Source organism: Pteropus alecto, unplaced genomic scaffold, assembly GCF_000325575.1.
Source record: "Pteropus alecto unplaced genomic scaffold, ASM32557v1 scaffold186, whole genome shotgun sequence".
Classification (NCBI taxonomy): domain Eukaryota; kingdom Metazoa; phylum Chordata; class Mammalia; order Chiroptera; family Pteropodidae; genus Pteropus; species Pteropus alecto.
Window position 1 is genome coordinate 638,908 of NW_006439190.1, and position 22,066 is coordinate 660,973.

At 38.7% G+C, this 22,066-nt stretch overlaps 1 protein-coding gene across 1 annotated transcript in view; it reads left to right on the forward strand.

The window, feature by feature from the left end:
* The window catches only part of LONRF2 (LON peptidase N-terminal domain and ring finger 2), a 50,124-nt gene that overhangs the window by 21,066 nt on the left and 6,992 nt on the right, over positions 1-22,066 (forward strand). Inside the window, 9 exon segments of the mRNA XM_025049820.1 lie at positions 6,455-6,577; positions 8,085-8,246; positions 8,758-8,962; positions 9,349-9,448; positions 9,713-9,827; positions 11,721-11,842; positions 12,591-12,749; positions 18,049-18,211; positions 20,711-20,860. Coding sequence (XP_024905588.1) covers positions 6,455-6,577; positions 8,085-8,246; positions 8,758-8,962; positions 9,349-9,448; positions 9,713-9,827; positions 11,721-11,842; positions 12,591-12,749; positions 18,049-18,211; positions 20,711-20,860 — 1,299 coding nt within the window.

A 22,066-nucleotide genomic window follows, 5' to 3' on the forward strand; every position in this document is an offset into this window, starting at 1 on the left:
GGCCAACTAAAGTTAAGAGGACATGGAAGCACTTGTAGGACCAATGTTAGGATTCCAGTTGGGGGCTATTTTAGCATGTGTTTCCCCAGGTAAAACTATTTTTTTAAGCAGTCAGTTGTGGCTGATACTGATTTAAAACTTCGGTGCAAATGGAGACAAGCCAGTGGTAACAAAATATTTGCCCATACACAGAAATATAAATAGGCACATGGTGATTTTGATCTTACCCAAAGAGGAAACCTGTAGGATTAAAAACTATTTAAAAGTTAGTTAATTCAATTAATAAACATTTATGGATACAATGTCAAAAATGCAAATATTGCTTGATAATATATGTACTTCTGTAAAAAACTTCAAACTGTGAAGAGCTTTGTGTATATAAGATGGTATTATTCTTTTAAAACTTTTGATAAGCAGAGCAGATTTACAAGCTACTGAAGCTTCAGAGTCAGGGCCCCTTATCTGTATAATGCTTAGGAAGGGCCCTGGTAACTATTTATTCATAATTTAGTACTTTTTCTTAAAAAGAACATTCCAATTGTATAAGCTTCAGGTTGCACAAAAGCTAGATCACACTGTTATAAGGAGAATAAGAAAATTAGTTAAACTTCGCATGTTTACACAAAATTAAAGCGGTTGCATAGATGAATCGCTGAAGGCTGTAAGTATACCTGAGGCTTTTCAGGGAGCTCAAGGATGATGTTGTTGAGCTTGTGTCCAAATGTTTGCCACGTCTTTTGAAATGACCAGTCTCACAGGGAGCTGGGAGATAAGTGGTACAGTAAATAGACAGTAAATGTTAGAAATGTTGATGCTAGAGATCAAAACTGGTCACATTTATGGCATTTAAAACAATCGAGAAAGAAGTCAGGTAAGATAGGGACCTGAAAACAGGCCTTTGCATTTGATCATTTGTGAATACAGTGGTATGAAACTAGGAGAAAATAAAGGAGGAAAGCTAGAAAATTCACACATATGTGGAAATAAAATAACAGACTTCTGAACAACCAATGGGTCAAAGAAGAAATCAAAAGGGAAATCAAAAAATATCTTGAGACGAATGAAAATGGAATGACAACATACCAAAACTTATAGAATGCTGCAACAGCAGTTCTAAGAGGGACATTTACAGTGTTAAACACCTGCATTAAAAATAAAGTTCTCAGACAAACAATTTAACCTTAAACCTCAGGGAACTGGAAAAAGAAGACCAAAACTAAGCCCAAATTTAGCATAAGGCAAGAAAATAATAATTATTAGAGCAGAAATGAATGAAATAGAGACCTGAAAGACAACAGAAACATCAATGAAACTAAGAGTTGATTTCTTGGAAAGATAAACTAAATTGACAAATCTTTAGCTAAACTAAGAGAAAAAGAGAAATGACTCAATAAATGAAATTATAAATGAAGGAAGCACTATAGCTGATGCCACAGAAATGCAAAGGATCACAAAAGACTATAATTATGTGCCAACAAATTAGATAACTTAGAAGAAATGAATACATTTCTAGAAACATACAACTTACCAAGACTGAATCATGAAGTTAATAGAAAATTTGAGCATACCAGTAACAAGCAAGGAGATTGAATCAGTAATTAGAACTTACCTAAACTTTCCTAACAAACAAAAATCCAGACCAGATGGCTTCACAGGGGAATTTTACCAAATAGTCAAAGAGATACAAATACTGCTCCTTCTCAAACTCTTCCAAAAAACCAAAGATTCGGGAAGGCTCCCAAACTCATTTTACGAGGCCATCATTTACTTTGATATCAAACCTTGACAAAGACACTACAAGAAAATTACAGGCCAATATCCCCAATAAACATATGTAAAAATCTTCAGCAAAATACTAGCAAACTAAATTCAGGAACACATTAAAAGTATCATACACCATGATCAAGTAGGATTTATCCTGGAAGGTAAGGACAGTTCCATATTTGCAAATCAATCAATGTGATACACCACATCAACAGAATGAAGGCTAAAAATCATATGATTGTCTCAATAGATGCAGAAAAAGCATTTGACAAAATTCAACATCCTTTCATGATAAAAACTTTCAACAAATTATAGAAGGAATGTACCTCAACATAACAAAGGTCATATGTGACAAGCCCACAGCTAACATCATAGTCAGTGGTGAAAAGTTAAAAACCTTTCCTCTAAGATCAGGAACAAGACCAGGATGCCCACCCTCACCACTTCTATTCAACACAGTACTGCAAGTTCTAGCCACAGCAGTTAGTCAAGAAAAAGAAATAAAAGGCATCCAATCAGAAAGAAAGTAAAATTATTTCTGTAGATGACATGATATTACATATAGGAAACACCAAATACTCCACAAAAAACTGTTAGAACTAATCAATGAATTTACTAAAGTTGCAGGATACAAAATCAACATGTAAAAACCATTTGCATTTCTGTATACTAAAAAAAAGCTATCCAAAGATAAATTAAGAAAGCAATCCCACTTATAGTAGCATCGAAAACAATAAAATAGTTCAAAATAAATTTAACTAAAGAGATGAAAGACTTGTACACTGAAAACATTGAGATAATGATGAAAGAATCGAAGACACAAATGGAACCTACCCCATGTTTTTGAATTGGAAGATTGGTATTCTTAAGATCTGTACTACCCAAAGCAGTCTACAGATTCAGTGCCATCTGTATCAAAATTCTAATTACATTTTTTACAGCAATAGAAAAACTATCCTGAAATTCAAATGGAACCACACAAGATCCCTAGTAGCCAAAGCAATCTTGAGAAAGAAGATCAAAGCTGGAAGAATCATAGTTCTTGATTTCAAACTATAGTGTAAGCTATAGTAATCAAAACAGTATGCATAAAAACAGGCATAAAAACAGCCACATAGACCAGTGAAACAGAATTGAGAGACCAGAAGTACGTCCTCTGCATATGCAGTTAACTAATTTTTGACAAGAGTGCCAAGAGCACACAATGAGAAAAACAGTCTCTTTAATAAATGACGTTGTGAAAATTGGATATCCACATGCAAAAGAATGAAACTGCACCCCTATCTTACACCACTCACAAAAATTTACTTGAAATGTCTTAAAGACATAACTATAAGCCCTGAAACTATAAAACTCCTAGAAGAAAACATAGGAAAAAGGCTCATTGACACTGGTCTTGGTAATGGTTTTTTGGATAAGATGCCCAAAGCACAAGCAGCAAAAGCTAAAGTAAACATGTGAAACTACATCAGACTAAAAATTTTTCCACAGCAAAGGACAAAATCAATTGAAAAGATTAACTATAGAAAGATAGGAGAAAATGGGAGAAAATATTTGTAAACCATATATCTGATAATGGGCTGATATCCAAAATATATAAAAAACTCATACAACTCAACAGCAAAAAATCAAGTAATGAGATTAAAAAAGGACAAAGGACTCAAATAGACATTTTTCCAAAGGAGATGTACAGATGGCCAATAGATGGCGTGAAAAGGTGCTCGACATCCTTAATCATCTGGGAAATGCAAGTCAAAACCATAACAAGATATATCTTTGTACCTGTTTGGATGGCTAATATCAAATAGCCAAGAAATGACAAATGTTGGCAAAGATGTAGAAGAAAGAAAACACTTGTACATTGTTGGTGGGAATGTAAATTGGTACAGTCATTATGGAAAACAATATAGAGGTTCCTCCAAAAATTAAAAATAGAACTACCATATAATCCAGCAATCTCCCTTTATCCAAAGAAAACGAAATCAGTATCTTGAACTGATATCTGTATTCCCATGTTCACTGCAGCATTGTTCACAATAGCCAAGATGCGGAAACAACCTAAGTGTCTGTGGATGAATGAAAGGATAAAGAAAGTGTGGCACATACACACACAGGAATATTATTCATTCTTAAAAAAGAAGAAAATACTGTTGCCATTTGCAACAATGCGGAAATACTTGAGGGCATTTTGTCGAGTGAAATAAGATAGAGAAGATAGATACTGAGTGTTAATATTATATGTGGAATCTAAAAATGGATTTTATAGAAACAGAAACTGGAATGGTGGTTGCCAGGACCTGGTCAGGGAAGGGAAATGGAGAGGTGTAGGTCAAAGGAAACAAACTTTCAGTTATAAGAAGAGTAGGTTCTGAGAACCTCACTTATACAGCATATACAGTGTGGTGGCTGTAGTTAATAGGACGGGTGTTACATACTTGAAATTTGCTAGGAGTAGATCTTAAGCATTCTCACCACATGCAGGGGAGTTAACTATGTGAGGTTGTAGATGTGTTACTTATTTTGATCATGGTAATCGTTTCATAGCATATATGTGTATCAAATCATTGTGTCAGAGACTACACTTTTTACACATTTATATTTGTCAGTTATTCCTCAATAAATTTGGATAAAAAACAGAGTTTATCTAACATATAGAAGTTAAATTTTTAGTTGTGGGCTCCATGACAGTATGTTTTCTCTAACTCCCCTAACCTGTCAATCCTGAGACATTTCAATGAGGTAAACAGGCAAACTGTGCGATGCACACGACCCATTGTAACTGCTGATTTGAGCAAAGTTACAGGTCAGCATATATCAGGTAACTTAAAATTTTCTTGTTCATCATGTGATTTACTTGCCAGAAGTGCTCTGAAACTAACAAAATTTCTTTCTAAAAAAATGTAAATAAACAAATGATAATATTTTGTACAATGGAATGCTGCTTGGCGATAGAAAAGAATGAAGTGTTGATCTATGCAACAATGTGGATGAATCTCAAAAACATCACATTAAATGAAGGAAGGCACACAAAACATAGATGTGTGGTTTTGTTTATATGAAATTCTCAAAAAGGCAAAACTATAGTGATAGATCAGTGGTCCCTAGACTTAGAGAGAGGAGGAAATTGACCTTAAAGATTGTGAGAGGCATTTTTGGAGTGATAGAAATGTGCTATAGCACAGGCATCCCCAACCCCCAGGCTGTGAGTCAGTACTGGTACTGGTCTGTGGCCTTTTCAGAAACAGGCTGCACAGCAGGAGGTGAGCAAGCGAAGCTTCATCTGTATTTGCAGCCGCTCCCATAGTGCTAGCATCACTGCCTCAGCTCGACAGAAATATCATCAGGCATTAAATTCTCATAGGTGTACCGGTCCCTGGTGCCACAAAAGTTGGGGACTGCTGCTATATTGTGAGGTGGTTGTAGTTACACAACTGCATACATTTGTCGGAACTCTCCACAGTATACATTTACAATTGATGGATTTTATTATGTATATATATAATATATATATTAATTTAATAAAAATGGGACAGAAAGTAAAAACCATAAGTTAACAACTGAAGCGAGTGGGGAATGTTTATGGAGTTAGAGCAGCACATTTTTGGAATGTGCGTGAGTGGAGGAAAGAGCAGAGGACTTTACATTCCAAATGAGAGGTTAACTCGGGTCATAATACACATTCCAGAAAGGATTTAATTTAGGCGTTAGGGATAGGAGTAAGAAATGAGATTTACTTGGCAGTGCCAGTTCACTCTTCTATGCAGAGCTGTATTGGAAAAAAATCACGGGATCCCCCTCCAAAGAATTTGGACAAAATACCTGGGAAAAGTATGGCTGCCAATGCATGTGGTGGTTCCCCCTGAGTAAGCCCCTCTCTATCCTGGTATAAGGGGCTACTAGCTAAGGCCTAGTCCTCCTGCCACACATTTGAAAATGAAATCTCCCAAATAGGTCTCACCCGTGTAGACAAAGGACCCATAAGTCTTCCATTTAGCAAGGGAGTCTGAGGACAAAGGTTCTAAGTTAGTATGAGAAAACCTGCTGGAAATAGTTTATCTTTCTTAACTATGATAAAGGAACCAGGGATCAACAAGAAAAAGTCTAATAGCACAGAAGAAAAAGATAACAACTGACCCTAATGGAAATGTAACACATGATCTAGGAAAACAAACCAACCATGGTATTTTTAGCAATTTGAGAAAATATAGCATCCATAAAACAAAAGCAAAATGCTATTGGAAAATACTGCTTCACATTGCATTTTGTTAATTTCTGTTGTGGTACTTCATATATTATGCTTTATGCTGTGGTTATTTCTCATCCTGTCTGTCTTCTCTCATGAGACTGTGCTCCTTAAAGATGAGAACCTGGTAGTGACCTGTGATTACTGAGTGAATTTAAAGTTGGTAGACAGCCAGTTCTTTCTTAGCCTGCCCCTGGGACCTGCTTTGGGCTCAGATTCCAGATATGGTGATTCCTGTGTTCTGATTATAGATTCTATTAATGAGACATTCAAGTTTGCTCTGTTTCTGAGATGGCAGAGCTAGAGCCATTCTTGGTGAGTTTTTGTTAATTCTACTTAATATGAAAATAAAACTAATAGTTCTAACATTTTGTTTCAGGGCTGTTCATATGCAAGTATATAATTGTGTGTTTTTTAAACGTATATCTAATCCTTTGATGAACCCAGGGACATCACATGAAAGCTCAGGCCCTCTCTGGATTAGGAAGAAGTAAGGAAGCGTTGAAGGAGTTTCTTTATTGCCTTGCTTTGAATCCTGAATGTAACTCAGTGAAGAAAGAAGCACAGAAGGTGTGGTTTTCTATAATTGACTGTTTTTCTTAGTCTTATTTACAGCTTTCATGTCCATGCTGTGTCACTCTTGTATGTAAAATAAACAGAAATACAATTCTGAATATTCATGGTAATATGATTAAAAACCCACAATTTAATAATGATAAGGTTCATACATTCAACAACTTTCATCCATGAATAAAGCAGAATGTTTCATGAGATAGCATACACATATCTCAATTCTGTTGAAAATGACATGCATTTGGTGAGGCAAGGTGGATGCATGTGTCTGGGGAGGCAAAATGTTCTTTCCTAGCATTTGTAATTTTAAGTATTATAGTTTGTATATGAGCTCTATAAAAGACATTGTGATACATGCAAAATGTATCAATTCAGCTTCATAGGTTGATTGAAATTTTCAGCAAAGCTTCACCAACACAATGTAGAAGTGTCTGCTCTTTTATATAGATCGTTAGCCCAGTCTTATTAGAGTCAGCTAATTTCACTATCCCAGCCTGCTTTGTCCCACCCGCAAATTTCACAATACCATATCTCATCTCAGCTGATCTTTCCAGCAGTACCATGAGGCATTCTGCCTGAGCTCAGAGAGGTTAAGCAGATTCACGATGGTCCCAGGGCCAGGATTTGGGCTCTGTGGGTTCTTGTCTTTCTGGTGCTTTGTTCATACGTGATGTTTTTCCCTCCCGAATTCTGCGGGTAGTAAGAGATCTTCTGTCACAGACAGTGCCAAAATCATACTGGCTTGGTGATGCCCGTGAAGCATGGTGCCCTCCCTGGCAGCCTCCCGCAGCTCTGCTGAAGCTCCTCAGAGCCAGTGCTGAGGACACTGCTGTTCCTCACTGTTGCAGAGGTCATGGATCATGGCACACTCTCCTGTCAGGTGAAGCACAATGGAGGGATTCTTTGTTAGGGTTCAGTCGCTCATTTTTGCCTCTCGTAAGCCCTTGGATTCAGCGGGGTCCCTGAGGTTCAGTGGGATCATCAAGTGATATAGTCACTTACCACCATCACCCAAAGCTGGTCCACGGTTCTTGAGAACCAGAGTTATAGCCCATCACCTCTTCCTTTAAAGTTCTTTACTAGGTGGCTTGTCTGGTTTCTTGTAAACTGAGTAGTCCTCTATGAATATCTCAACCTTGGAGATCACAGCTTAGATTTAGTCCAGGACCCCTTGCAACCTCTACACCCCACTTTTCTCTCTTATCCATTAGACTTTTGGGGGAGATTTGCTGTAGCAGATGTGTGAGGACCAGATAGAAAGGAATTGTGATGGTCATATTTTGTAATTGGTAAGACTAAGATGGAAGTGGGCAGTGAGATAAGATGCTTAAAACATTGTGGTTTTAGAAACGTTTGAATTCTAAACTATTGGCAGTTGGAATATGGTAATTATTGTTTTCAATATTTTAGGCATGTTTGGCTTCATAGCTTCTTCTGAGTCGTTTAGACATATATTTTTCAAAAGTATTTTAAATATTTTTTTTTCTTCTTGCCAATTTTATAGGTTATGTGTGGGGTGTTTTTTCCAGCTTCAGAAAATGTGCATCAAAATTTAACACCTTCCATCCAAAGCAGAATGTTGAACACCAGATTGAAGGCTCAGTGTCACAGCCATATAAACACCCAGCCTCTTCTGGAGGAAGGTGGTGAGGTGGAGACTTCTAAGGTATGAAGTACATGTGTTTGTCAGTGTTATCTTGCTTCAGCTTTATGTATTTCCTCGCTTCTGAATGTTTGCAAGTTATTCAGACTGTGGCATTATGTTAGAAGTATTTCTCAAGACCAGTTCTATCTCTTCAACCTGAGGGTTGAAACTTTTAAAGAAAGTTGGTGAAGTAATGAAAATGGTTGAAGATTGAAAGAAAGTTTAGAACATCTCCAAACAACCCAAAGCATCAGGACATTGAAATTATTTTGTCTCAGAGAAAAGAAGGCAGAAGGATGATTTGAGTATATAAGACCAAAGTTTAATTGGTCTGTCTTAAGAAGAAATTATCATATATCTTACCACGAAAAGTATATAAAGTTCATGTTAAAAGTTAATAGATGAAACCAATTGTGAAGGAATGATATAAACCCTCTTTTTTCCAAAGCTTTCTAAGGGCGACTGCATGAATTTTTTTCTTTTATGCTATGATTTCTTTAATATTCAGGATTCTTTTTTCCTACTTAACCAGAACCCATCTGAGAAATCTGATGTGATTAGAAATACCAATTGTTCAGTTTTATATTTTATACTGAGTCTGCACCAAGAGGCGGATAAAGCAGTGTTAGAAAGTATTCTTCCAATAGCACCCAACACCGGTTTAAAGAGACAGTTTCCAAATGACTTAAAGGATGCTCATGACGTGACTGACACCCCTGGAAAAGTCCCCAAGAAAGGTCAGTAAGCTGTTTTGTCATGGGGTGTATGACTCCAGAGTGATCGAGTGTTACCTAATATTCAATATATTCTTAAAAATTTTTATACAGTTTAAAATTAATAATGAAATGACTATATCAGCTTCAAGATTATAGAACAGTTAAATGGTCAATCCTGTAAGGACTTCATAGTCAAAAACAGCATAGAATATTTTAGCATAACTTTAACTTTTAGTCATGCTTACTGTACAACTAATTATTACTACATACTGTTAATTGGACTGGAACTATTCCTGTCTGGCATGGCTTGTTACATTGCGGTGACACATTTTATCAAGAGGAAATACTTATTGCGAGCTGCGATCCAGATGTGCAATTGTTAATTATAGCATTTTCAGTTTTTTCAGAGACAGATTCCTTACCTCAAAGGAACATAAACTCTGACATAGGAGGACGTCCAAGACTCTTGGTAGATGTAGCTGACTTTGAATGTGCCCTTTGCGTGAGGTAGGATGACACAGGATCTGTGCAAGTCTGAAAAATTCAGCTTTTCTAAATTTACGTCATAAATGTAATGGGCTTTTCATTGTCAGAGGAATTATGTATACCTCAGCAATAATTGATTTATTTTCCAAATACTTGATAAGAAAGATATCAGTGAAAATAGATATAAGTGATTTCTAGAACTGTAAGGGAATAGTTATTACAAAACTATTTATTTGAAAGTCTCTTCTGGTCTCTATTTACTGAAATCTCAGATATTTTCTCCAGGTTGTTCTTTGAGCCTGTCACCACACCATGTGGACATACATTTTGCCTAAAATGCCTTGAGCGCTGCCTCGACCATGCCCCACATTGCCCATTGTGCAAAGAAAAACTTTCAGAAGTAAGTATTTCTTGCGAAATGATAGACAGTTCAGCCCCTCTTCTCATCCTCCCTTCGGTGTCCATTTCCAGAGAGTCTGTTAGCTTCCAGTACCCATTAAAGAAAGTTGGATTTCTGTCGTCAAAGACAGGTCTTTTTCCCATCTCAATGAGTTCTCAAAACATACACAGGAGAAGTTAAGTACAGAAACAACTAAATCTCAAGGAAAATTTCAGGCATGAACTACAGTTGAGATATATTAAAAATAGCTGGCGCTATTGGGGCTCTTCCCATGTGTTAACTGTAAGCAGTCGAGATGATATTACTGACTTGTCACTGTGTGCTCATCATCAAGGCCTGCGATGATGTCATGGCCACTTAATTGCACTGAGGACCCTGTCCTTTACCTCATCTCAAGGTGGAGCAATGTTACAGTATTCAGTTTTGCAAAGGATTAAAGACTTGATCATTTCTGACTACTTGGAAGTCTCATGTGGTGCACTGGCAATTTTAAGTCTTTTTTTTTTTTTTTTTGTCTGAACTCAAACCCAGTAAAACTCATATTCTATGGGAAGCTATTTAATTATGTCTAACTCAAATTATAAGCTATTAAATCCATGCATTAGGTATAGTAAACACAATAAACAACATTTAAAAGCCAAAGGCTTTCTGATCAATTTTTCAAATAGTGAGTTTGTATTAACTGTATTAGGTTCTGGCTGTGCTGGTTCCACTAGCTTTCCATGAAGCAAGTTATTTAATTTCATGGGCGGGGTGGTGGGTAGGAGGGGTTTTTTTATTCCATAAAAATGATACTAATAATATTTGCTTTAATTATCTCCTAGAGATTAAACACACAATGCATTTTAAGTAGGCTAAAGTGTTTTTTTAAAAAAATAAAGTAGCATTTCTTTTTAACGCTGACATGGCAAAAGAGATTATACTTACATGAATATTTAAATAATTGTGACTTTTTAATTTCCTACTAAAACTTGTTAAAATAAGTTGTTGAAATGTTTCTAAAACATTTTAGGTACATACTCGCTTTGTTAAGTTACATACGTCCTGAGTCTTTCTAAGTTATTCAGCGTTCTCATGAATATCTACCATTGTACTCTGTACCGTGTGTCATGATGGTGAATGCTTTTTGAGTATTTTTTCTGACTGAGGTTCTCAAACAGTTGTTTTTAGAGGTTGACCTCCTAGTTCATAGTCAGTTCTAGCAATACATGTAACTTGTTTGTTACAACCTGCATGCTGGAGCTAAAAAGGCACACACAAGGTGATAGTTTTTCAGGCACATGTGACATTTCAACCCATTGATCCTGGTACTTTTTCATTCATTTTCCGCCTACTTTCTCTACACATCTGGCTTTAATTTCTTGGTCCCTCACCCTCTTTCTCAGTTCCAGTAAAGTGAGCTCTGCCTTTAGCGTGTGTCCGTGTAAATATGTAGCAAAGCTAGAGAAAAACAACAAAATTGGGAAGATAGGTTTCAGTTTAAATTCACAATCTTAAATCTTAGACTCAACACATTAGTAGTCATTCTTACTATTCTTCTGTAGTTTCACTCACCAACATTGTTATTTCATATTTCTCTTCTCTCCCAACACATCCCACTCACTTCTTCTCCCCTCCCCGGTATTATGACATTTGACTAGAAGTGTAGAAGCCATCAGGATTGGACACCTTCGCTACAGGTGGACACCTTCTCCTGCCCTTTTCTCACAGCGGGGAGCTGCCCTGCGCCATCCACCCACCGGCTGACTTCCGTGCTCTCAACTCCCATCCTTTTTTGTCTTCTCAGACTCCACTCCTCTATCTTCTAGTTGACTTTTATTCTTGGAAAGAGAGTGCTTTGTCCTTTAGAGTTAATTACCATGTGGTATTTTTTAACATTTTCTTTTGTTGCAGTTGTTGGCAAGCAGAAATTTTAATATAACTGTTCTGGCTGAAGAATTAATATTTCGATATTTGTCAGATGAACTGTCTGATAGGAAGAGGATTTATGATGAAGAAATGACGGAACTGTCAAAGTAAGTCCTCAGGCTGTATGTACTTGATCTTGAGTTCAGATTAAAAAAGAAAATCCTCATTAACCTCATAGCTCTATCTCAGTTTTTTTCTCTTCCCTTGGCAGAGAAATTAGCTTTAAATAAAAAAATAATAATTGTAAAGAGTTTATGGAAATTTAATTGAAAGAGGTTATAAGAAATAATTCAGAAGTGTGTTTTAACAAAATTATATATTTGCTTTATGTATCTAAATAAGTGATATTGAATATTTTAGAAAACACACAGTATATCAGTATATAGAAATTGAAGTGAAAACAGGATTACTACGCAAAATAGGCTCCACAGTTGTTTTTTAGTTTTTAAAGTAATTAAAGTTTTATGTTGTACTAACTTTTAACTGCTGAGATCTTATAATTCTACTTTTTAAATTTAGAACTCGTTACCTTTGACTACTCTGTAGTTTTTGTCTTCATCAAATTTTTTTTATGGTGGTCATAAGTTATAACTTTTTTAAGTAAAATAATATATTCAGCATGTTTTCTCTTGTCAAATTAAATCGGGCTTGGCAGGAAGTCCGGGTGAGCTGAGGACTGTCTCATGCTGTGGTCCTTGGCTTTCTTTACCACTTAAGACTGAGGCAGGCCCGAGAGTTGTTTCTGCAAATGAGAGAATCGAAAATGACTAGCTTTTGCTATTTTGTAGTGCTTAGTATTCCCTTCCATTCCTGGCAACTCCTACACCTAAGTTCACATTTTCCCTCACCCTACAGTCTGACCAGAGATGTCCCCATCTTTGTGTGTGACATGGCCTTCCCTACCGTCCCCTGTCCACTCCACGTCTTTGAGCCCTGCTACTGGCTTATGATAAGAAGATGCATGGAAACTGGCACCAAGCGGTTCGGCATGTGTTTATCTGCTGAGCACGCAGGGTAAGAATCATCAGGCTTCAGAGGGTCCTAATTAAATGTATAATTTGTCATTTTTCTTGAAGAACAATTTAGGATGTTGAAAATCTCCAGTGCTTCCTACTATATCACAAAGGATAAATTCCAGGCCATCCACAATGTGATCCCAGCTGCCTTTTCAGCCTTATCTGCTCCTTCCTTTCATGTGTCATACCTTCTGGTTCACTTCTCTAAATACAGTTCATGTCTTCATACCTTTCTGCTTCCCTCTGCCTGCCCTTTTCTAATAGCTCATCATTATACAAAAGAGTCTGGTCCAACTTTTATGGTCTAATAAAAGGCCACATCATCCATGAAACCTTTCTCTACTTCAGTTTACCTCCCATTGTTTACATCATTTGACTTGGGAAGAGCTCTGATTCATCAGGCAGCTCCTCTCCCTGGGCAGCTGTGAGGACTGGGGAGCCTTCCCATCTCCTGGCTTCCTGACTCCCTGGGGCTTTGTCAGCATTGCATGGTCATAGCATGTTCACTGCATCCAAGTTCTAACTGGTAGAAGAGGCACATTTGCTCTTAAAGGGCTCTAGAGAAAAGGGTATGTGACTGCCACTCACCAACAGCAAAGGAGGCTGGGAAATGTAGTCTGCCATGTGCCCAGGAAGAAAGGGACACCCACTAGTTCCCACCACAAATACCTAGGAATACATCTCTAAGGTATGCGTAGTTTTATGAGAAAACTTTTACAACTTTGTTGAAAGACACTCAAGAAGATCTAAATAAATGCAGGGAAATATCATGTCATGGATACATAGACTCAATGTCAGAGAGATGCTAGTTTTTCTAAATTAGTGAATAAATCCAACGTAGTTCCAGTAAATATCCCAGGAGTGTTTTTCCATGGAATTGCTTAAGCTGATTTTAGAATCGGTGTGGAGAAGCCAAAGACCAAGACTCTGATAGTTCTGCCCAGCTGAGCAAGATGGGAAAATATTCCTATATTGTCAGACTTATAAGTCACTATAAGAAGACCACTTATACAGTATAGAGATAAGAAACAGGTGGGAAAAAATGGCATAGGTGATAGAGGGTCTGTTCATCCCTCTTGTGACCAAATCAAAGTTGTGACAGAAATATGGAGCAAACAGCAAGGGAAGTCGCCTAGGATCTAGATGAACAAGCCCTACGACTAGGGAGAGAAATAAGAAATCACCCTGCAATGGGAGGAGGTAGGAGGGGATGAAGACACCAGGCTGCCTGGTCCCCAGGGGCTGAGTGGGACAGAGGTGGCAGCTGTGGTCGCCTCTTAAAGGGGCCCTATCTATGAGTGGACTTTCGTGGTGATGGACCTGCCTGCTCTGAGCACCAATGCTGGTTAGGCTGCATGGGGGGCACCAGGAAATTACAGGAGCATGCTGAGTTGTTGGAGCAAGGGCAGAAGGTGAGGCTCTCTCCTGGGCAGAAGTGCCGGCGGTATCCATTGTTTCTCTGTTGACCCCTGCCCGCACCAGTGTGCGGATGTAGTGCCACCATAGCCAAGATGCCATCAAACTGGATAACAGAGGTCTCTCTGCCCAGAGGATTCCCTGAAACGCCATCTCCCTCAACTTGCAACCCTGCTCAAGCCACATCTAGGTGTGTTCTCAGTGAGTCAGGTGCTCCTTGCCAAGCCAGCACCAAGACTCCCACTGGTGGCAGCTGACCATGGTCTCTGGTGTGGCCTCCTGAGGCACCTATAACCACAGCATCTATGGCTTGCTTGCTGAATCCCAGAGGAGCATAGGGTGGGGCCAAACTTGGCCTGCAGCCGAAGCCCTCTCAGGACTGTACCACTGGACACCTACTACACAAAGCCATCTTAATAAGACCAGGAGCCTTAGGAGCTTTACTTAGTACATAGAAACAGACACAAGAAAGGCAGCCAAAATGGGAAGGCAAAGAAGAAACTATATAAGAGGACAGAACAGAGATCTAGGAATAATGGAGTCAAGCAATCTAACAGATGCAGAGGTCAAAACACTGGTTATAAAGATACTCAGTGAACTTAAGGAAATGTAGATGGATTTAGTGAGAACTTCAACAAAGAGATAAAAAACATAAAAATGGAAATGAAAATTTTAAAAGGAAACCAGTCAGAAATGAAGAAACATTATCTGAGATGAAAAGTGTATTGGAGTAAGCAGAGTGGATAAAGAAGAGGATCAAACCACAGATACAGAGGATGGGGAAGCCAAGGACAGTCAGTCAGAACAGCAAGATAAAAGAAGCCAAGACTATAATAATAATTTAAGGAGCCTGTGGGACACAATTAAATGTAAAAATATCCATGTCATAGGGGTACTGGAAGGAAAACAAGAAGCTGAAAAGCTATTTGAAGAAATAATGATGGAAAACTTCCCTAACCTGGCGAAGGAAATAGACATAAAACTCCAGGAAGCTCAGAGTCCCAAAAAAGAACCCAAAGAGGCCCACACCAAGACACATCATAACAAAATGCCAAAGGTTAAAACAACAAGAGAATCTTAAAAATAGCAAGAGAAAAGCAGTTATCTATAAGGGAGCACCCATAAGACTGGCAGCTAATTTCTCAAAAGAAATTATGCAGGATGGAAGTGCTTGGCACAAAATATTTGATGTGTTAAAAACCCAGGATCTATAACCAAGCATACTTTATCCAGCAAAGCTATCATTTAGAGTCAAAAGACAGATAAAGAGCTTCCCAGACAAAAGTAAGCTAAAGTAATTTGTCAACACCAACCCAGTATTACAGGAAATGTTGGAGGGACTTCTTTAAGAAGAAAAAGCATGTATCAAAAACATGAATAAAGGATGGTAATAACTACATTCCTGTCAACAAATACTTCAAATGGAAAAGAAATAAGTGTTCCGACCAAAAGATAGAGTGGCTGAATGGGTAAGAAAACAAGATCCCTACATATGCTGCCTACAAGAGACTCACTTCAGATTAAAAGACACACACAGATTAAAAGGAAGGAGATGGAAAAAGATATTGCCTTGATGGACCTATAGGGTATTGCACTGAATGAAATAATTCAGATAAAGACAAGTATCGCATGGTTTCACATACACGTGGAATCTAAAGAACAAAATAACAACAAAAACGGAAATAAACTCATAGATACAGAGACTATTTTGAGGGATACTAAAAGGGAGGGGCGTTAGGGGCATGGTGAAAAGGGGCAAAGGGATTAAGAAATACAAATGGATAGTTACAAAATAGACATGGAGATATAAAGTGTAACAAAGAAAATAGTTAATAACATTGTAATTAATATGTCAGGGGAAAGAGGGGTACTAGGTTTAGTGGAGTGACCACTTTGTGAGTTGTATAGATCTCTAATCATTATGCTGTACAACTGAAACTAATATATTATTGTATGCCAACTATAATTGAAAAAAAAAATTGTACAATGTAAATATGAGCAACTAATTGTTTATTATATTTCAATAAAGCTGGGATAAAAAAGAAACATCCACTAACATGGACTCCAAAGTTATACATTACTTTTGAGAAAAGGGAAACTACTTAATAAAAAATGCTCAGAAAATTAGTGGGTAGTCCAGATGAGGAAAGAAATCTCTGCCTTACACCATACTCACAAAAGAACACATTTTATACTCCCAATGTGAAATGTGAATATATATATATATATACATATGTATATGTGAATATATATATATGTGTGTGTATATATATATTTATATAAATTTAAGAGAAAATATTGGAGACTGTCTTTATAATTAGAATAGGGATTATTTATTTATTTATTTTTTACATAAGATGCTGAGAGTAGCATAGAGGAAGAGTTTAATAAATATGAATATATCAAAATTTGATTCATCAAAATCAGCAAAAGCAAAGTGAAAAATCAAGTTCCAGAAGTCCTACTTCCATAAGGGTACAGAACACTGCAAAGAGCATTACTCCAGATAAACTACAAACATAAGTTTCTTGAGCCTTTCAGAGAGCAGAGGCTGCTCAGAAAGATGGACCCCCAGGGAGAAAGTAGACAGGAGTCCTGGCTCACCTGTGGCCGAGCCCAGGAGAAGGAGATATTAGAGTATGTAGGAAAAATTCAGCTAATTTAAAAAACAAATTTCTAATGGCCTTATGTGGACAAGCATGAGAGCCTAGATCCCTGGGAGCTACATGTGCAAGGGGAGTTTGCTCTCAGGTGTTTTTGTTCACAGGCAAGATGAGATACCCACGGAGAGACAGCTGCAACTGATACAGACTTTGGAGGAGCTGACATTTGGAGGTCTCTGTTAATAGCTGTGGCTAGGACAGTTTCCTTAGGTCATCAGGAAGAGATAGTTTTATCAGAGATCCCAGTGGAGGTATTTAGTAGGCAGTTGGCCATACAGGCATGTCACTTGGGAACCATCACTCATAATTAAAGGTGTGTAGTGAATTGTTCACTCAGTTCAGAATCACGTAGCCTTGGGATCAGATCTTGGCTCTAAATTTTACTGGGGCCTTAGATAAATTGTTTCATTTTTATGTTTTTGTGAGGCTTGAATGAGCACATGTTATAAACTGCCTTGGGTAGAGTTTGACACGCAGTAGGCACAGTATCATCGGGGTACAGAAGACAGTTAAAACTATGAGAGCAGGTAAGGTACCTGAGAGGGCTTTAAAGGGAGGCTACATGAGTAGCCAAGGATGCCATCCTGGGTAGCCCCAGTGTATAAGGGACATGTGCGGAAGGACGGGTCAGTGGGGGTGAAAGAGCCGCAGACGATGTTGGGTCAGTAGCAGGTCAGCAGGGTCAGGGTCATACTGAAGTCATTTGTGATTTTTGCTGGGGTACAGAGGCATGGAATAGAGACAAAGAGATGAAGGCAGTGGATATGGATGACTCTGCTTAGGACTTGGTGGGGAGGGCAGAGCTGGCCAGTGTCGTGGAAGTAGGGGAGGAGAGGCTGAGTCCGTGAGTGACCTGGGGGGCCAGCAGGTTGTGTGGAGCCCAGGCAGTGCCCCTGGCCCAGGGGATGGTGATTTGAGATTCTGTCTCTCTCCATCTCTCGGGTCCACCTGAAAACACTGGCCGATTTGGATAGCTAAGGCATGTTGCTCTCTCAGCTCCAGCCCTTCCTCTGTAGCCACTGCATGCCAGTGTGTGTCGCATTTAACAGAAGGAATTGCCTGCAAGTGCCTCTTAGAGAATAACCATGCTGGTCCGATGTGGCGACACCATTTGTTTTGTTTGTTTATTACAGTAAGACCCAGACTCCACATCTAGGGAAAAATGAAGACCTCATGCGCTTTAAAAACCATGGTCATTTCTCCTAACTGTCCTTTCAGGATCTCAGAGTACTGCTGCATGCTGGAGATTAAGGGCGTCAGGACATTTCCTGATGGCAGCTCAGTTGGGGACGCAATTGGCATTAGTCGGTTCAGAGTCTTAAGCCTCCGTCACCGAGACGGCTACAACACAGCAGACATCGAGTATCTTGAAGATGAAAAGGTGAGGTTTGTTTTACTGGGGTATGTTAAAGAGGTCAGTCACCTTAGTTCCCTCTGCATTGTGGAAAAACTTGGCCAGATTTTTAATGACAGTATTACTTATCTCCTCCTTAATTCAGCACTTAAGCTCTCTATTATTAGTGGCTTTTTACCTGAGTTGGAGCTGGTAGTTTTCCTCTCCTGAAAAAAATCACCTTATTGCCACGCATTCCAAAATGGGCTTGGGTTCATTGTTTTGATGTTCTAGTCTAGGGGTTGGCAGACTTTTACTGTAAAGGGCCACACGGTAAACACTTTAGATTTTACAGGCCATGTGGTCTCTGTTGCAATGACTAAACTTTGCCGTTACAGCAAGAAGCAGCCCCAGACAATATGCAAATGAGTTGGCATGACTAGTTTCCAATAAAATTATTGACAAAAACACTTGATGAATAGTAGTTGACTTGTGAGCAGTGGTCACTCCCAGTTCTGGATACTGGTGTTAGTTCAGAAGGAGACGCAATATAAAACAATAGTGCTTAAAAACACCTTCTAATGCTAAATATAAGAGGCTTGTCCATCTTACCCCTTAGGAACTATTTATGTGTCTAATAAAAATATCAAGCCACATAATTTGATGGTTTAGCAAAATGTTTTGAAGGGATCATCAGAAAGACTTGTACGAGGATGTTCTTAGCTGTCTTAGTCATTAATTGCCAGAAACTAGAAACAGCCCAGATGCTAACCAACAGGTGGTGGATAAACAGATTGTAGTGTGTTTGTACAGTGGGATACTACTTGTCAATAAGAAAACAATGAACTCCTGACCCACAGAACAGCAAGGAATAATCTCAGAGACATTATGGCAGATGAGAGAAGTGAGACAAAAAATACATGCTATGGATCTCCATTTATGTACTTCCAGGAACAGGCAAAACTCTGGTGATGGAGGTCAGAGAAAAGGGTGGGGTGAGGTTAAGGCCAACAGGAATCCTTTTAGGTGATGGAAGTGCTCTATACCCTGTTTAGGGTGGTAGTTACACTGTGGTGTACAGTCGACAAACCTTTTTGAGCTCAACAATTAAGATCTGTGCATTTTTTATATGTAAATTATACCACAGCAAAAACATTAAAAATATTTAGGAGGAAGAGATCCTTGGAATGATTGTATCCCTCTTTCAAATTCTTTGGTTCACATTTGAAAATGTGGAAAGCAAGAGTCTGGCAAGCTCACATCACACTAGATGTCACTTTGGGGACAGCAGTGTGCATTCATGTCACCTGTGAGAAGGGCCCCAGCTCTGTCCCTTTGCCAGCTGCTGTTTCTATGAGCACAGGGCCTCACCGTGTGGAAGAGCAGGGCACAGCGAGTCACAGTCCAAGGCCTGGGGACCAGGCTGCTGGGCTTAAAGACTGTAATCCTTGTGATGGTTCTCAGGGTCTCTCTGCTGCACTGAGAGAGTTTGTCAGCTCTTGTTGTGGTTGACGGCTTTGAATGATGTATGTATTTCTTTTGAAATGGGAGTCTAAACTACAACATAAAATCATTTTAGTGTCTTTTAAAAGAAAATCTTCTACTATATATGAATATTTGATGAGTATAAATCAAATTGAAAATGCTTATATGCATTAGAATTCGATCCTTCAGTTTACCATAGTTTTCATAGATACTAGAATTTTATAACTAGAGGGGACCTGAATGGTTTATTCCCATTTTACATGTTAGAAAACTCTATCCTAAGGAGGCTGGCAACTGACTAAGATTCACAAGTGAGAGTCAGTGATGAAGCCAGAACAAACCTGGGTCCCCTGGTACCCAGTCCATTGTGTTTCCCCTCGGCTGTCCTGAGGAGGGCTGAGACCTACTAAAGAGAGTGACTGGGCAGCAAGATAAGTACCCAGAAGCAAAGCAGGCCAATCTAAAACGTGGGCCCACCACCAGCATAAAGCTAATGTGGCGAACACATGTTGCTGCCACGTGTCTTTTGGAAAATAGGTAACTTGGAATACAAATTTTAAAATGTCTAACTCTTTGACTTGGTAATTCTGCTTCTGGAAAGCTATCTTAAGGGATCTATTGCCCCTTCTGTCACCATAGAAGAAAACTTAAAAAACCCAAAATCCACTTTTGCATAAATATTTATAGTGCCGTGTTATTTTTAAAAATAAAAACTTGGCAACAGTGTAAATGTAGCTATGTGAATGGTTGAGTAAATGTTGGTATAACTCAAATACATGATTGCACGTTGCCATTGAAAATTATTCATAACGACACAATTTAGGTCCTTATGGTACAGTATTGACCGAAAAATCAGGATATTATAAACAGGGTAGATCAATCTCCACTATGTAAAAAAAGTGGCAATTACTGTGTCGAGCATATATTTTGTTTACAAAACACTAATGGATGATCAAAGTAATAAATACCACAGATCCACTTAGCAGATGCAGCAGAGGTCGCTAACCATATTCCATGTGTAATAATGAACTGTTAAATGGTCCTCACTTTTTTCTTGATCAGGCGGAAGGCCCAGAGTGTGAGGAACTCACTGCTCTTCATGATGTGGTTTATCAGCAGTCCATGTCCTGGTTTACTTCACTCCCGGATAACATGAGAGAACAAATTTTAAGTCATTTTGGGTTAATGCCAGACAGGGGACCTGAGCTGCAGGTATAGTCTCCTTTTTTCTTTTATAATATTGTTACTTCCTGCCGTACTGTGCTAGACACATTATGCTCCATTATGATCACTTAAGAACCAGCTCATTTATTAACAATCCGAGGAAGCACTTAACAGTAGCATATGCCTCTTTGGAGCAAAATGATAAATGGTTTCTGATTAATACTATGTAAAGGTAATTTCTATAAAAAATCAATTTCTTCTGATTGACTATCAGCTTTTGTACCTTCTCTCACCAACATCATAAGATTTAAACAGGAATTTTAGTTTATTGGCATCCACACTGTGTTTTGTATGTTATGTCGCCTTGTACCTAATTCATAGGTGTTGAATAAATGAGTAGAAAATCCTAATTCTTGTTAAATTAGAGGCTTTCCTTTCTTGGATCTTTTCTGCCACCATGGGCTTTCTCAGAGAGACTCCCCACAAGTGCCTTCAGTGAAGCTGGTTCTGTCAGCAAAGGATGGACTTTGGGTTTGTGAAGCATTTCTAAGTGCAGACAACTCCTCTCCTGCGCATTTGGGTGGCAGCAGGCAGGGACGGTTCAGGGTTGTGCCCGCGAGTTCATTTCTCTACTGTGCATACACATACCCGTCTTGGGGAAGGTGATGAGCAGGACTGGCTCTCAGCGGGCTTAGGGGAAGATGAAATGCCTTTTTTTTTCCCATGCACTGTGTCATTTTTTCCCGTCTCTTGAGGGTGTTTATATTTTACCTTCACTAGAATTCTTTTTCAAACTCAGAACAGTGCTTTCAGTCAAAAACTGCCTCTAAGCCTTTCCTCGCCCTCTGCTTTCTTAACCTGCAGCTCACATTCAGGAAGCCTGGTGGTCAGGTTAACTTGGACGACGGCACGCAGCTCTTTTTTTGTAGGAGTTATTGCTTATTAGCCCAAATTAATCTCTAATTAGGAGATATATTAACTTCCTATTTCTGCTGTAACAGACTACTCAAATGTAGCAGCTTAAAACAACAGAAATATTATATTCCAGCTCTGGGGGTCAGAAGTCTGACACAGGTCTCAGCAGGCTTTGCGAACAAGGATGGCGAGTCTGCATTCCTTTCTGGAGGTCCCCAAGGGGAGGCCATTCTCCAGCTCCTGAAGGCCACCTGGCATTCCTTGCCTCTGCCCCTTCCTCCATCTTCAAAGCCAGCAATGCTACTCTGTATGACCCTACTTCCCCAATTGTGTCTCCCT